Genomic DNA, 16,846 nt, shown 5'->3' with positions numbered 1-16,846 from the left:
CCCTGCCCGTATGGCTCAGTGGATGCAGACTGAAGGTCAAGGGCACATGCCTGGGTTGCAGGTTCGATCCCCAGTAGGGTGTGTGCATGAGGCAGCTGCTATATGATTCTCTCTCATCATTGATCTCTCTCTCTCTCTCTCTCTCTCTCTCTCTCTCTCTCTCTCCCTCTCCCTTCCTCTCTGAAATCAATAAAAATATATTAAAAAAGAAAAAGATCACCTGGAATGGAGTCAATGGAGAAGGCTCTTAATATCCAAAAGTTCCTTACATGGTCCTCCCTCTCGGGGCAACAGCAATGGCCTGTGACCTGTCGCCTTTGGCTCAGCGGGGCATGACCACTGGGGACAAAGCAAAGGTGGCCTGGGCTTTCCGAGGTGACGTCAGGCGGCTCGGAGCACCCGGGGAAAGAAGCTAACGGGAGTCTGTGCGCGACCACGAGAAAGGATTGGTGTGGAGGAAGGTTTGCCTCTGGAAACAAAACCACTGTGCATCTTTGGAATTTGGCTTTTCTTACAGCAACTAAGTCTCTGGTGGGACGGGTGAGTCTGGTGTTAATGGCAAGAGACCAACAACCTGGCCACGCAGAATAAACTGTGAGAATCTTAGCAAAGACGCAGCTCCCCGCCTGCTCTTCACCTGATGGTATCGAGGAACCGAGTGGCTGCTCTCTCCGGACGGGCCCCTGATCTCAGGCCAAACATCCAGTGGGACGGGCACAGCGGCCATCTCGTTCTGACCCTGCTGGAGAGGGGCTTACCCATAAGCCCTCTGATGGTTGGCTGTATTTGGGAGCCAAGGAAAATACTACCAAATAAAAGTATACCCAGGAGGTGGACTCAGATGTCCCAGGTGGTTAGGGAGGAAGGCCGGGGAGGAGCATGTTCCCAGCTTCCTCTCTGGTTGCCATGGTTACTCCTCAGCCTGCCTTCCATGGTCCTCCATGGACTTCTCGTCCTCTCACCATCCAGATGGAAAATCTCCATCAGTGTCTGCTCCACCAGAGGAGGGCCATTCTTGAAACCCAGAATTGACTGGGATAGCTTTCTGCGGCTCCTGTGTGTGTGTGTGTGCGTGTGTGTGTGTGTGTGTGTTTGTGTGTGTGTGTGTGTGTGTGTGTCGGGGGGGGGGGGGAGAGGAGGGGAAAGAGGAGCCTTGAAAATGAAGTGACTTCCCTAAGGGAAAAAAGTCAGTTCCCATGGTAACAGCTCACTGTCCACAGCCTCATGTTGAGGCCGGTAGGCCGTTCAGGACATCGGGTCATCCCTGAGATAGGAAGGAATTTCCTAAATGGGATGGCAGCACATCACAGCGGGAGGGAGAGACAGGCCAGATTCCCCAAGCTGCCACGGCCATTGATTTCTTTGTGTCTAAATATTTTTTGTTGATTTTTAGAGAGAGAGAGGAAGGGAAAGGGAGAGAGAGAAACATTGATGTGAAAGTAAGACACTGATCGGCGGCTTCCTACACGCAACCCAGGCATGTGCCCTGACCAAGAATCCAACCTGCAGCCTCTGGTGCATGGCATGATGCCCAACCACTGAACCACACTAGCCAGGGCGGCCACGGCTATTTAGACAGAGACCAGGGGTCCGATGGCTGGAACATTGGCCTGGGACTCAGGAACCTCCCGGCAGGTGTTTTGCCGGCCTCTGCCATTTAACTTCCTTGCTGACCTCAGTTAAGGGACCCCAATCCCTGCCTGTCAGCGCCCTGTTCTGCACCTGAAATGCCATGGGCTCCAAGGGCATGCGCGGAAACCACTAGCCAGCCACGAGGAGCCTGTGAGCTGGGCCGGGTTCGTCCTGCCCAAGTTCCTCTGTAGGACAATGGGCGGGTGGCTCAGAGCCACAGAGTCAGCATCTGTGCTCATCCCTGGGGCGCAGCCAGAGCCAGGGCTCCAAAGAAACACAGCTGTGTGGCCCCGCTCCACCCAGGTCCCTCCCAGGATGTCGAAGGGGTCAGAGGTCTCCTCCTCTCTGCCTGTGATGCCCTGTGGACACACCCCTCCTCGTCTGCTGTCCTCAGGAACACGGGACAGAGCTCTCAGCCCCGAACTTGGCTCCTGGGTTTGCTCTCAAGCCAAATTCCCTTCGGCACGTGGGCAATCCGTGGCTATGCCTGGTAAGGAAGGGGAGAAGGAACAAGATGCAGACGATGGGAGAGTGTTGGCTGTTTGGCAGCCCGTGGGGAGAAAGCATTCCCAGGAAGTTCGTGGGAGAAAGTCTTGGTGTCAAAAGGTGCTATGACACTCTTGTTGGAAATTCCAGAATAAACTCATCAACTGAGATTCTTTGAGAAAGTGGATGGAGCAGCAATTACAAAAGCCAGCTGCCCCCAATCAACAAACTTCTTTTGCCCCCTCCCCAACCTCTAGATCTGGAGCAGAAAGTGAAGAAACGAAAAAATAAATAAGTCACATGGCTAATGTTCTGGCAAGGGCCAAAGTTTTCCAGGTTTCTGATCAGTTCCCTCTCGTCTTCCTTCTTTCTTTCAATAATAATAATAAATTTTTGTTGATTTCAGAGATGAAGGTAGAGGGAAGAGAGAGAGATAATAACATCGAGAGCGAGTCATCGATCGGCTGCTTCCTGCACGCCCCACACTGGGGATCGAGCCCACAACCCAGGCATGTGCCCTGACTGGGAATGGAACCGTGGCCTCCTTGTTCATAGGTCGATGCTCACCAACTGAGCCACTGATCAAGGAAACTCTTACTACGAGAGCCTACCAGCACGTGGTCAAACCTGAGACCCTCCAAGGACAGGAAAATTCAGCCTACATGGATTCTGAACGCAGTGACTGCTGCAGGGACCGCCATTAACAGGACAGGACTGGTGGCCAACATCTCCAGAGAGAAAAGCGATTTCACAGGTCCCCACAGGTCAGACAGTACATCAGGGAGCACGAATGGGGGGTGGATGAAAGCCAGCAATGAGGCTACTCACACAGGGGAGGACTTTCCCCCCAAGGCCCCCAGCCTTGGTACTTCCAGTCTAGGACCAGCTGATATCAGACCCCAATAGCAATGGTGGGACGGACATTTCCAGCTATAATCCCTCCTCCCACCTTGAGCAAGTAACCTGGCCTCCCCCGAGCCTGTGTCCTCCGTACTAAAAAGGAATGTAGTCCTATTTCCTTCTCTGTGTTGTTGAGAGGCTTAAAGGAAACGATGTTAGCTCTCATCCCGAGTGCTTGCTCTATGCCAAGCATGTGTGGAAGGACTTAAATACGTTTTGATTCATGACATACAATCACTTTATAAGGGGCCGCTCTTATTTCTCCCACTCTGCAGATGAGGACACAGAGGCCCAGAGACAGTCAGCAGCTTGCCCAAGGCTGCACAGCTGGGAAGACGCTACAGGGTGTTTATGGGTCCTGAGGACTCTATAGGGTACCCGAGGGCATGGAGGTGCTCAGTAAAGAGGGGTCTCTTCCCCTTCGTAAAAAAAGCCAACTTTACTTCCACCCCACAAGGTGCCCTCAGTGATTCGGGCCACTTTGCCACTCTGAGACGAAGAACAATTTGTTTCAAACTCTGAAGAGCTCTCGGGATGCAGTAATCCTCCTCTCCAAGGCCGGTCTCTCGTGGACAAAGCTACCCAACTACCAGGTAAGGGTTCTGGGAAACTCACTGGATGACCCCCCACCCTCACCACGATGATAATAGCATTAGTAAGGGTATAACCACAGGACCGTTCTATGTGGCCGCTCGATGGTTCTTTTAACATCATAAATATTCCACCGTGTCTTTCCCTCCCCTAAGAGTGCTTTCATTCTTGGAGTTGGCGAGCCAGAAGGCGCTGAAATGGTTCACTGGTCTCCTAGGGGAGGCATCGAAAAAAAAAAAGTTTTTTTAAAGCTCCACTGCCATAGTCTATATTTCTTTTTCTTTAACCTAATCACATGTGACGCCTTCTTAGGAGCTGTGCGTATTCAGACAGACAAAACAAAACGTCGCTGCATCGTTTTACAAATGGAAATTTCAGTCCTGCTTCATGGAAACTGTCTGTACAGCTTCATCGGTATTCCTGGACATTTTTGGATATGGCGTGTTTTGGAGCTGGACTCAAGGCCATTAATGATTGTGAACTTTTCATTAAAGAGTTGACTGCTTTAGGAGACAGCAGGCCAGCCAGGATTCATGCTCTCTGGAGAGAAAAAGAAAAACATCCACGAGTCCCAGGCGCAGAGAGCCCTTCCTGGCTCGATCCCGGGCCTTCTGGTCACCCAGTCACTCGGGATGATTCAAACAGCTCCTCAGTCCGGTGGGAACTTGGCTGCTTCCTGCCACAATACCTTGTACTGCACCATCTACACTCATTGGAGGAGGATCTTCTCCGTTGCCCCTTTGCTTCAACGTTGCAGTACAGCGAGTCACAGCTAACGCGAGAGCTAAGTTCTAAAGACAGCACAAAAGGCAAAACGCATGTCCAAATGGCCCTCGGGGAGGCACCACGGTGGAGATCAACACACCATCTCTCCTCAGTCCAGCCCCGCCCAGGGCGCTCCTGCATCGAGACAAAGGCCACGCTATGGGCCTGTGCCAGGGATGTATGGAGAGAGTAGCTGACTCCGAACTCTAGCTGGAAGATACTTTCACTGAGTGGAACAGAGGACCACATGATCCATACCATCCTCTCTTTCTCTCCCTCTCTCACCTTCTCTCTCTGTCTCTCCCTCTTCCCTGCCTTCTTCTCTCCCTCTCTCTCTTCCCCCCTTTCCCCAGAATGCATGGTCCCTCCTCATTCTCCTTAATTCCACTTCTTGGAAGCTGCTCCATGGCCCTGCAATGACCCGTTCACCTCTCTGAAGCACTGAGCAGGTGGTGCCACCATCACCCAGGTTTCTTACACGGTAGGGCAGACAGAATGACCGGTCCCAATTCTCCATCCCTTCTTATCCTGTGCCCTTGGCTGTGTGCCTCTTTAGTTCCTCTCACTAAAGGGTCAGAGTGTTCTTCCCTGCCTGTGACTTCGGGTTTGGCCATGGACTCGTGGTGACCGTTAGGGTAAGGCTGAGGTAAGGATGCTCAGTTCTGAGCCCAGGTCTCAAGAGGTGTGGGATGTTTCTGCTTGCTCTCTGGCACCACAGCCACTCAGGAGAAGCAGGATCCCAGGCTGGCCCTCTGGTTCCAACAGGACGAGGAAAGACACACGAAGCAGAGCTGACCTGGGTCACCTGTGTCTGGTTGAGGTCAACCCACCGTCTGCTGAACTGCAGATGCGGGAGCACATCAGCCAAGATCCAACTGAACCCAGCCAACCCTCAGCTGACCTGCAGGACCTCGAGAATATGTGATCGCTGTTTCAAGCCACTGAGGTTTGAGGTAATTTGTTACGCAGCATATGTTGTGGCTGTAGCTAGCGGATACATTATTGATGGCTGGACCCACGGAGCAGAACTGACTAGAACCGACACTCTGAAGAGGCAGAGTTGTGGACGTGGAGGCAGCTTTAGGCATAAGGTAACTTACTGATCACCAGCCTTGGGTTTTCCATCTTAATATATGAAACACACAGTTCAGTAGAGATGGACTGAATCACCCATTCCAGACTTTCCTAACCTAAAATTTTACCTTGGAACAAGCGAGCGTTCCCCCACCACAGGAACGCCTCTGTAATCCAAACGAAATGTCCAATGTCCACAGTCCGCCCCAAAACAAAACAAACCCCCAGATTGTGTTTCCTGTTACTTCTCCCCTAAAACACTTTTTGGAAGACCTAGTTAAAACTAAAAGGAATGACCTGATAACTTATGAAGGCTTCTTTAGATTTGGTTTTCTTTAATAATCCCAGAAGGTCCTTCTTACTAATGTTAAAAATTTCCAAGACCTGCCTCATGAGGTTGAAGTAATTGTCTCAGTTTGGCAAAGCATGAGGGACTTTAATCTATCTCTCTTGTCTGAAGTCAAAGAAACGCTAATTAATATTTAAGCGGTTTGGAGTATTTGTGTGTGTGTGTGTGTGTGTGTTGGGGGATTACATCACCTTTCGCCCAATAAAGGCAAACAAAAGGAAAAGAACCTCAGTATGTCTTGCATTTGATGAATAATACATTTATCATCATAAGTGTCCTAGTGTATTCACTGGTTCATGAGGCGATATTTCATTCCACCCACACTTAACGCTCACAGATTCAAACAGAGGACACAGTACGGCGTTTCAGAGAACTACTATCAAAGCGGATGGCGATTTTTTGAGAAACGGTCATAAATCATATGGAAGGGCTTTCTGGCCCCAAGGCTAAAACAATCTTTCAGAAGGAACTGTCTGGAAAGGAAACCGCCCTCTGAAGTGCGGCTAAGGGGTCCAGGGCCAGCACCTTCATCCTCGGAGAAGTCTGCAATGCAGGGCTGGCGAAGGGGAAGTGGGAGGTGGTATGCGGTTCGCCTCTAGCCTGGGGGCCTCGGGGGCTGCAGGAGGAAACCCCCAAACAGCAGAGACTGGCTGCTCACTTGGACTGGGACAACCTGCGCCCCCCCTCCTGCCACAGAACAGCTGATTGTTGTTAAAGCAGACGCCACTGCCAAGTGTGTGTGAGGGGGGGGGGGGGGGAGGGGAAAAAAGAACCCTTATATAATGATCGGTCCAATCACAGGAGTTGTCCCAAACAGTTAAATATTGGCAACTTCATATGGTTCAATTTAATACAGCGAGTAAACATAAAATACTCCGCCCCCCTCCCCTCCACACACACATACATACAAACGTAAGTCCTCACAGAAATTAGAAATATAGACTAAATTGTGAGCTATGTGGAATGGCAAACAAAAACCAAATTCCCCTTGATCCCCAAATAATAGCTGTTGTTGAAACTATTGTATAAGATACATTTTTTAAAAAACCACAAAATACAACCCACCACCTCTATTTATCCTCTTTGACGGGGAGGGAATCTGCACACTGAGGCTTTGGGCCTGGAGTCAAGACGAAGGAACCTTCCAGAACAATGCTGTGAAAGGAGCACTGACTTACCTGGACAGCAACAATTGACCCTGAAGCTGCAGGTCAGCGGCACAGTCCTCGGAACGGCAGTTCCTTTCAAAAACGGTCTGTGAGAGATACAATAGGGGGGTTGGAACAGGAGTTAGTGGTAAACAAGTGAATAACAGCCCAAAACCTTCTTCCTGACCAGCCGGAATTCTGCCCGTGAGCCCTTCAAGCCCTCGACGCCCCAGAAGCCAGCTCCCCGGCTGCTCGGGGAGGGCTCCTTCTCAGGCTCCAGGGAAACCCACGCCAGCGGTGGTCTTGCCTGCTGAGGGGATTCCTTCCTGGACTCCTTTTCAGTCTGTTCCAGGGCTTCTTTGAGTAGTTTTTTCAAGAAGGGTACATGTTAGAGTCCTTCCCATCTTTGAGAATCTCTCTACTGGGCCTCAGGTTTGAGTGGATAATAGTCAGTTGAGTCAAGCATCCTTACATGATTCTTGAGTTTGCCAACCACGGCTCAATACAGTCAAATTTAGTGATTGTCTGGCCATTTCCCTCTGTTTACTATCTAGGGGAGGCAGCAAAGCTCTAGCTGAGACCAGCACTGGGGCAGACCCTGACTCTACTGGACCGCCAAGACTTAATCCACCTCCATGCCGCAACCCAACATGGACTCGAAACCTTGTAGTGGAAGAAAGTAAGGCATTTCCGTCCTCGCGATAGCTATCTGGCCACGTGACTTAGAGAGCTCCAGGAGCGAGGGGAGGCGTTCTTTGCAGAGCCATCACACAGGTACGCAGAGGATAAAAACCAGCTCTGCTTCTTGGGCGGGGCCTCGCTCTCACTCTCAGGATCTCTCTTCCCCTCCAACTGAGCCAACATCTGGAAGACACATGGAGGCAGCTCATTAAATTATCTTAAACAAAGTATTCATCAGGAAGAGGGGAAGAAGCAAGGCTCACTCTCCCACAACTTTTCTCAGGCTCCCGGACAATCTTCCCAGTTTTTTTTTTTTTTTTTTTTTTTTCTTGCATTTTAATTTCAACCAAAGAATCGCGTGGTTAAAACAAAAATAATGACTGTCCTCTAACCTCTCCCTATTGAGTCCGGCTCTCCAGGATCAACCAGTATTTACTCGTGTTCACTTTGTGTTTCATTTGGTGATTATGTCCTCATCTCTAAAAATCTATGGGTACTACCACTTCTTGATTTATTGGATGTAGACATTACCGGAGAGAATTCCGGCCAGGATAGACAACACGTTATCTCACGTTCACAATGGACCCTCCTAGCTATCTTTTCCTAATTTTAACAGGGAAATCATTACCCTTGGTGCCCCTGCTACAGTGATTCTCCACTAGGACTGCAGCAGAATGACCTGCTCAGCTTGTTAAAATGCAGATTGCTGGGACACACCCACAAACATCTAACCCAGTGGGTCTGGGGTGGAGCCCGAGACATTCATTTCTCAGAAGATCCCAAGCGACCGCACTTTAAGCAGCACTGCTCTGCTGGTGACCTCTGCAATTTTAAGTAATAAACAACTATCTCTTGTTTCACCAATTATCATACTATCTCTTGGCTCACCCATTTAGAGCATTCATATATTGAGAGAACTTCTATAGTTCTAATTTTACCTCTATACCAGTGGTTGGCAAACTCATTAGTCAACAGAACCAAGTATCAACAGTACAATGATTGAAATTTCTTTTGAGAGCCAAATTTTTTATTTAAATATATTTTATTGATTTTTTTACAGAGAGGAAGAGAGAGGGAGAGAGAGTTAGAAACATCGATGAGAGAGAAACATCGATCAGCTGCCTCCTGCACACTCCCCAATGGGGATGTTCCCGCAACCAAGGTACATGCCCTTGACTGGAATTGAATCTGGGACCTTTCAGTCTGCAGGCTGATGCTCTATCCACTGAGCCAAACTGGTTTCGGTGAGAGAGCCAAATTTTTTAAAACTTAAACTTCTTCTAATGCCACTTCTTCAAAATAGACTCCCCAATGTCATGGTATTTTGTGGAAGAGCCACACTCAAGGGGCCAAAGAGCTGCATGTGGCTCGAGAGCTGCAGTTTGCTGATCACGGCTCAATACAGTCAAATTTAGTGACATTTACTCTCCATCCTATAACCATTGTCTTCTAATCCTTCTACTACATTTTCGGCTCTGCAACCAAATTATTCATTTTCGAGAAACCTTTCCTTGTTCTCTGGCTCTTCCTTTTAAGAAAAAGTAGAATTTCAACCATTTTATAATGGATAGAATATATTCTTAAATCTCTTTATGGATATTACATAGCGATTAGGTTGGTTTTAAATTTTGTATAATCTCTTCTATTCCATAAATAGTTTATTTCCTTCTAATCAGCTATTTTGCAGGTTTATTTCTTTCATATAACATCCCCCTTCTCCCTCATATCTCAGGTTTCTTTGGTTGTTCATTCATATTTAAGAACAGGTAACAGGGCTGATTGGAGACTCTGTGGGAGTGTTTGGGTGGGTGGTAGGAGCGGAAGCCAGCTTATGCATTTGGAGAAATGCCAGAAATAAGGCTTATCCTCTGGGGAAACCACACTACCTCACCAGCAGTTCATTCAGTTCTTTTATTTTTTTAAAATTAAATCCTCACCCAAGGACATGCTTAGAAAGAGGAAGGAAGAAAGAGAGAGAGGACAGCGGGAATGGGGGGAGGAAGGGAGGTAAGATTGATCATTTGTCTTCCGTACACTCCCCAACCGGGAATCAAACCCACAACCCTGGTATGTGCCCTGGCCCTGACTGGGAATTGAACCGGAAACCTTTCAGTCATGGGATGACGCTCAACCAACTGAGCACTCAGGCTGGGCAGTTTATTCCGTTCTTTAGAGAAGAAGATACCTGGTTGCTGCTATTTCCATCCACATACCGACCTTCACTCTCAGCCTTTCCCTGTTTCCAGCCCCATCCTCTCTGCGCCTGCTGGCCTGGCCGCCGCTGCAGCCTCGCTGGGTGCATGGGTGACTCCTGCCACAGAGACCTGCCCCCTGGGGCCCCAGTTTGGGCTTTAAGGTTCTGACCTGGTTCTTCTGGGCGATCTTCTGTCCCTTCTTCCAGCGGAGCACGGGGGTCAGCGCCGGCAGCTCCCGCTCCCCCTCTCCGGTCACGTGCTGCCCCAGGCTGTAGGCGGCCTCGAACACGATGGGGCTGATGACGTCCTGCACCCTCCGCTGCAACGGCAAACACAGCGCGCGTGAGCGGCACGGCCAGCAGGCATGTGCGGAGCGTTTCACGGGTTACAAAGACCATCCACGTGGCCTGCCCCTTGGGACCCTCCCCGCCACTGGGAGGAGGGATTTCACTGTCTTGGCATTTTTGATGAGGTCACTGTGGCCCGGGACAATTCAGGTCCTGTCCAGGGTCACGCTGCTAAGGAGCGGGGGCTCCTCCAGCTACCTCGCATGGCGCTCTGTCACCGTCCCGTTAGCATATGCAAGGCATTACCTTACTCATCTCCTAAACAGCCCTGGAGCTGGCGGGATGAGCGGGGAGCATCTGCCCGCGCCCTGCAGCGCTCACCCACACTCAAGGGGCCAAAGAGCCGCAAGTGGCTCTCGAGCCACGGTTTGTTCCAGAGAGATGAGCGACACGCCTGAACCCTGTGCGCTGGACCTCATCCTCCTCCGTGAAAGAAAGGCGCAGGGCTGCGGGCCCAGGGCCCGAGGCTAACAGGGGTTGTGAATCACATCTGCTCAACCCTGGAGTTCCCGGCTTTTCTGTACAAGGTGTCCTTGTCTCCCAGGGACCGGGGGCCCCCAGGCTCCCCCACGTTAGAGTCCGCGGAGGAGGAAAGGGTAGGGAGTCCTACTTTCTGGGCCAGGATGCTCTGTGGGAGGCAGGCGTCCAGGTGGAGCAGAGCAGGTCTGAGCCAAACTGGTTTCGGCCGGACTGATTCTTAAAAGCTAAAGCTAAACAACTTGCCCTAGCTGGTGTGGCTCAGTGGTTAAAGGGCCAACCACCTACCAAAAGGTTGCAGATTTGATTCCCGGGCAAGGGTATGTACCTGGGTGGCAGGTTCGACCCCCACCTTGGTTGGGGTGTGTGCCGGAGGCAAGCAATCCATGTGTCTCTCTCACATCCATGTTTCTCTCTGTGCCCCTCCCTACCCTTCCACTCTCAAAAGCAAAATCAATGGAAAAAATATCCTCGGGTGAGGATTAGCAACAAAACCAAGAATATTATTTTAAAATGATCTAACCGCTCTAGTTTCTAACATCAAACCTTAAAAGTTACCTGTTTCCATCAGGGCCTGCGGAAGGGGGTTTGCTTGGGGAATGTCTCGCACACAGGCATGGAACACAAATAAATAGCAACTCAGAAACAGCCTGAGGTGAGGGCTGTTCCTAAACGCGCTGCCACGCCAGCCACAGAGGGAGACCCCAGGCAGGGCCTGGCTCCTCTGGAATGAGCTCTGACCTCCGGGGCTGGGAGGCTGTCTCTGGCTCTGATCTCACGAACCTGTGTTAACTAAGCGTCTGAAAAACAGCTTCCTGTTACACGTCCCGGTAGCTCTGGGCAGGAGGGATCCAAACCGCACAGGGCCCTGGGCGGAGGCGAAGTGGGGGCAGCAATGAGGAACAAGCCCACGCCCCGGAGGACAGCCCCCCGCCCGGCTCCCAGGGCAAAGCGGCGCCCACAGCTCGCGGTTTCCTCCCGGTTTCGGGGAGGGCAGCTTCCCCGGGCTCGGCACTGCAATGAAGCGGGGGAACTCCCGAGGGGAGAGAAGGAGCTTGGGGTTCTGGCACAGACTGTGATTGCTGAGATTTTACTACTAGGGGGGGAAAAAATCACCACTACCGACTGAGCCTCTACGAGCGAACACACACTTCTTCCGCAGGCAGAGGCCACGGGAGCTCCTGGTTTGCAAACGGAAGGGCCCGCCCGAGAACACGCAGCTGGTGGCGGGGTCTGCGGCAGCTGAGGTTGCTCAGGGAACTTCGCACATGCTCCATGGGAAGTTTGTGGGGTGCAGAGGGCAGGGCTCGAGGGAGGGCTTTCAGGAGAAACAGGTGCGCGGTGATAATCCAGCGCCACATGCACAAGGGTGGGGGGTGGGGGGGTCTTTGGGGACACAAATGAGGGACCCCCGGATGGAGGGTTGCAGGCTTCCTTGGGGAGGTGTCCCGGGCCTGGCTATATCACAGGAGGCTATTAGGGAGCACACGGGAGGGCATAGGAGGGCCTTACAGGGTAGAAGTGGCCTGGGGTGTCCAGGGTCCCCAAAGTGGGGAAAGTTGGGCTTGTGGGCAGGAGGGGAGAGGAAGCTGAAGCAGAGACCAGTCTCAGGGGACATAGAGGCTGGAGTCACCTGTTGGGGTGAATTCATCCTAAAATGGAGAGAGAGCCTGGAGGGGGCTCAGGTGATGCTGGAGGCTGGGCTATGGAGAAACCTCTCTGGTTTCCTGGAGTGACAGGGCTGGGACCGGAGGCAGAGAGGCCAGGAAGAAAGCGGGAGGAGGCTGTGTTCTAGAACGATCCCTCTGGCTATAGCATGGACATAGAGAGATGGGCAGGCCTGGGGACGAGGCTACCATTGGCGTTCCCCACTCTGCTCCACTCCCTCTGGCCACAGCTCCACCAGGAAATCTCTGGCAGAAAGCCCCACCTCCCGATTCTGATTGTGGGGAGCAGATGCAGGATACCTAGTAATAAATTGGTCACGCCCCTCAACTACCATTGGATGAGGTTGGAAGTGGGTCCCATCAGTCAACAAACATTAGGCGATGTTGCAAGCGGGTCCCGCCCTGAACAATCATTGGATGTGTTTGGATGTGGGTCCCGCCTCTTAACAACCGTGGGGTGAGGCTGGAAGTTGGTCCCCTCCCTCAACTACTGTTGGGTGAGGATGGAAGTGGGTCTCGCCTCTCAACAACCATTGGGTGAGGGTGGAAGAAGGTCCTACCCTCAAACCCCATTGGTTGAGGTTGGAAGTGGGTCCCACCCCTCAACAATCATTGGGTGTGTTTGGATGTGGGTCCCGCCTCTCATGAACCATTGTGTGAAGTTGTAAGTCGGTCCCACATCTCAACTACCATTGGGTGAGGTTCAAAGTGTATCCCACCCCTAAACAACCATTGGGTGAGGTTGGAAGTAAGTCACCAAGGCAGGGAACAAATTAATTACAGAAATACAGACCTCTCTGAACAACCCCCACAGTTAGGCCCAGCCCTTTTGACCACTCCTGTCTCCTCCTCACTGCTCATGCCCAATCTACCCTCAAGGACTGGGGCAATTGTGTTATCCCAAAGCACCCCCCCCCTGCTTTCCTACCCCTCCAAGGAGGCACTTTATGTCTCTCTCCCAGTGCTCAGACTGCGGGAAGGAAATAACAGCTTGTGTACAGTGCAGACCCTGGCAGACACCCCAGGATCCTGGAGAAAAGACCAACATCATCAGGGACCCACGGATAAATCGTGTTGGGATCACGTGCCCTGACTCTGTGCAAGGAGCATGCTCCACACCTGTGGTGCTCTTCCCTAAACCCCAGTCTATTAGGAGGAAAACATCAGAGAATCCAAAAGGCTTCCTTCAAAACACAGGACCAGCACGGTGCAGCCACGCACCACTCAGGGTGGCCCTGAGGGGGGGCGGCTGAAAGTCTTGGAAAAGACAGATAAGAGATTGAAAGCTGGGTCTCGGGGGGATGCTGCTTCCTGAGAGACAGCACCCGAGCCCACAAGCCGAGGCTTTCTTTTGTAGCAGATGCCACGAGGCAAAGAAAGGACTTGGTCAAGATGTTTACAGGATTCTCAAGGGTTCCCATCCTACTCCATTGCATGCACCTGATATAACTTTGTTTACTTGCAGCCTACATCACTCAGGCAAGTGGGGCCATGTGTTCAGACAACGGGTTCAACATTACAGCTCTAGCTGTTGGATAGAATTGTGCTGGGCAGCACGAGGCCATGAGAAGACTGGGTCCTCTCATTAGCTCCAGTCTTGAACCTTTCCAAATGCTGTACCCCCTCCCCCCACCAACAGCACCCTCTAAGCTCGTCAAGGTCATTAAAAACAAGGACGACTGGAAGACAATGCACAGACGGGGCTAAAAGCAGTGCCGGGTTCTGGGTAGATCCTCCAACAGAAAAAGGCTATTAGTGAAAGACTAGGGAAACACAAGTCTGTAGTCCGGTTCAAGCACGGCACCAGCCTTCACTTGTTAGCTGTGTTGGTGCCAGGGTTATGGAAGCTGTGAACAACAGGAGACACTAGCTATGCAGACCTGTGCTCAGGAACCCTGACCTCGCTATGCAATTGTATGGTAAATCTAGAATTATTCCAAAATAAAAAGTTTCATTTTTAAAGAAAGAAGCAAGAAGAAAAAGTTTGGCTTGAGGAGGCCGAGGCTGGTCTGTGTCTGTCATCTGCCTTGAGCCCGAAGACGTGTTCCTAGGGTGCTGGCTCTGTTCTTCCTGAAAACAAATAAAGGAAGGACAGAGTAAAACCTGGAGGTGAATGTAATGGAGAGCCATGGCCAACATGCTCCTCTGCATGTAATCCTCACACGTCCCCAGTCCTGACGAGGAACTGCTTGTATGGTGGTCACACACGGGCTCTAGCCAATTGTGTTCAGTGGTAAGAGCATCAGCCCAAGGACTGGTTCGTGGTTCCAACCGCCCAACGCCACTGGGTGAGGTTGTAAGTGGGTCCCACCCCTCACCAAACATTGGGTGAGGTTGCAAGTTGGTCCAGCCCCTCCACTACGATTGGGTGAGGTTGGCAGTGGGTCCCACCCCTCAACTACCATTGGGTGAGGTTGGCTGTGGGGCCGGCTCCTCAACTACTATTGGGTGAGGTTGGAAGTGGGATCCGCCCCTCAAGAACCATTGGGTGGGTGAGGTTCAAAGTGGGTCCCGCCCCTCAACAATTATTGAGTGATGTTGTAAGTATGTCCCACCCTTCTACAACCATTGGATGAGGTTGGAAGTGGGACCGGCCCTTAAACAACCATTGGGTGAGGTTCAAAGTGGTCCCACCCCTAAACAAACATTGGGCATGACCTAGCTGGTGGCAGTACCCTTAAAGGAGTGATAAAAGCCAGGGAAAGTGCCAGGGACCACCCACAGCCCGTGTGTGACCACCATACAAGCATTTCCTCGTCAGCACTGGGGACGTGTGAGGATTACACGCAGAGAAGCATGTTGGCCATGGCTCTCCATTACATTCACCTCCAGGTTTTACTCTGTCCTTCCTTTATTTGTTTTCAGAAAGAACAGAGCCAGCACTCCAGGAACACGTCTTCGGGCTCAGGGGCGGACGACAGACACAGACCAGCCCCAGCCTCCTCAAGCCAAAACTTTTACTTCTTGCTTTCTTTTTTTTAAAAAACAAAACAAAAACATTTTATTGATTTTTTTTAAAGAGAGGAAGGGAGAGAGAGAGTGTTACAAACATCAATCAGCTGCCTGCTGAACACCTCCTACTGGGGATGTGCCCGCAACCAAGGTACGTGCCCTTGACCAGAATCGAACCAGGGACCCTTCCGTCCGCAGGCCGACGCTCTATCCACTGAGCCAAACCGGTTTCGGTACTTCTTCCGTTTTCAGAGCCACTCAGGAAACACCTCTGCATCTAGCACACAAGGCCCCGAGTCTGACAAAGGACGGGGCGCCGAGAGGATGGGCTGGACTTGGGCTACCACAAACCCACTTGAGCTACTAAATCCAAAGCGTTGATGATCTGTCACCGCATGTCGCATCAATGATAGACTCTCCCGTGTTTTTGTGTGTGTGTTTTTTCCTACTTTCCATCAAAATTGTATCTTAAACCAGAGGTCATGAACCTGGTCTAAGGAATTGGATGGAGAGAGAGAAAGAAAAAAAAAAAAAACAGTACCTCTTTACTTTCATCTATCTAGCTGAAATGTAGTATTTCCATTCATTATAAATGTATTATACTAGGCAGCAAGCACGGAACTATTAGAAATACCTGTGACTCCATCAACAGCAGAAATCTGAGAGCTTTTCACATTGTCCCGCAGTGGCAGAGTCCTTGAAATCCGGTGTATGTTCCTCAGAGCTTCAGAATTCTAGATCTCGTTACTCAATGCATTCGTAAAAAGCAGGTACGGCCTGCTGTCACACGTGTGGGTTTTCTTTTTTAACGTTTTGGCAGCCGGATTTGAAGATGCCTGGTTTCCGTGTCATCCTGTGTGTTTCACCATGACGCACTCAGGAGCATTCTGCCCCCGAGGTTTCTCTCCGCTGCCAGGGAGGCCCGTGTGCAAAAGCGGTCAAGAACGCGTCTTCGTGGTAAATGATACAACGAGACGGGCCAGCCTGCGGTTTTTGAAAGGCTCCGAGATACGCTTCAAAAACTTCAAAAAGGATCATTATGTTGTTTCAGTCCTCATCGCTTGTATGAACTCACTGGTCTCGGCAGTTCAAAATAGACCATCCATTACATTGTGTGACAGGTTCAAGGCCTGGGCTCAGAATCACCCCAGGGCCCCTGGGGTTTTAAGAATCTGGGCCTGGATAGATACTCCGGGCCGGGGTCGGGCTACGCTGCTTCGTGGCCGACGGCTCTCTGAAAGCATCTGTTTCGCTGTGTGAGGCCTCAGGAGGGCGAGGGTGGGGAGACTGGGCTGGCGGGGCCCCATGGAGGGCTCACTCCTTTTACAGAGAGAACCCTGACCTTCCTGGGGCAGGTCTGTGGCTTCACAAGCTCTGAGAGGATATCTAGAAAGCTGAGACGCTTGCCCTTGACCTTGGTGGTGTGTGAAAATCCTGAACCGTGACCGAAGTGAAGAAGGGAGTCCAAATGCCAACCCCACAAGATTTGCAAGTTACTCAACCCACAGTGGGCCTGGAGGCTCAGCTCGGGGACAAAATGAACCGGTGCAATTGCTGTGAATGATCTGCTGCTCAGCACGCG

At 51.2% G+C, this 16,846-nt stretch overlaps 1 protein-coding gene across 1 annotated transcript in view; it reads right to left on the bottom strand.

Moving 5' to 3' along the window:
* The window catches only part of ITGA9 (integrin subunit alpha 9), a 242,502-nt gene that overhangs the window by 109,121 nt on the left and 116,535 nt on the right, over nt 1–16,846 (bottom strand). The window contains exons 16-17 of the mRNA XM_036431802.2: nt 9,991–10,140; nt 6,976–7,052 (exon numbers count right to left, since the gene is read on the bottom strand). Of these exons, the coding sequence (XP_036287695.1) occupies nt 6,976–7,052; nt 9,991–10,140 (227 nt within the window). The remainder of the gene's footprint in view (nt 1–6,975; nt 7,053–9,990; nt 10,141–16,846) is intronic.

This window comes from Pipistrellus kuhlii, unplaced genomic scaffold, assembly GCF_014108245.1.
Source record: "Pipistrellus kuhlii isolate mPipKuh1 unplaced genomic scaffold, mPipKuh1.p scaffold_m20_p_11, whole genome shotgun sequence".
Classification (NCBI taxonomy): domain Eukaryota; kingdom Metazoa; phylum Chordata; class Mammalia; order Chiroptera; family Vespertilionidae; genus Pipistrellus; species Pipistrellus kuhlii.
The sequence above is the reverse complement of the archived record's forward strand: the minus strand, read 5'-3'. Positions and strand labels throughout refer to the sequence as shown.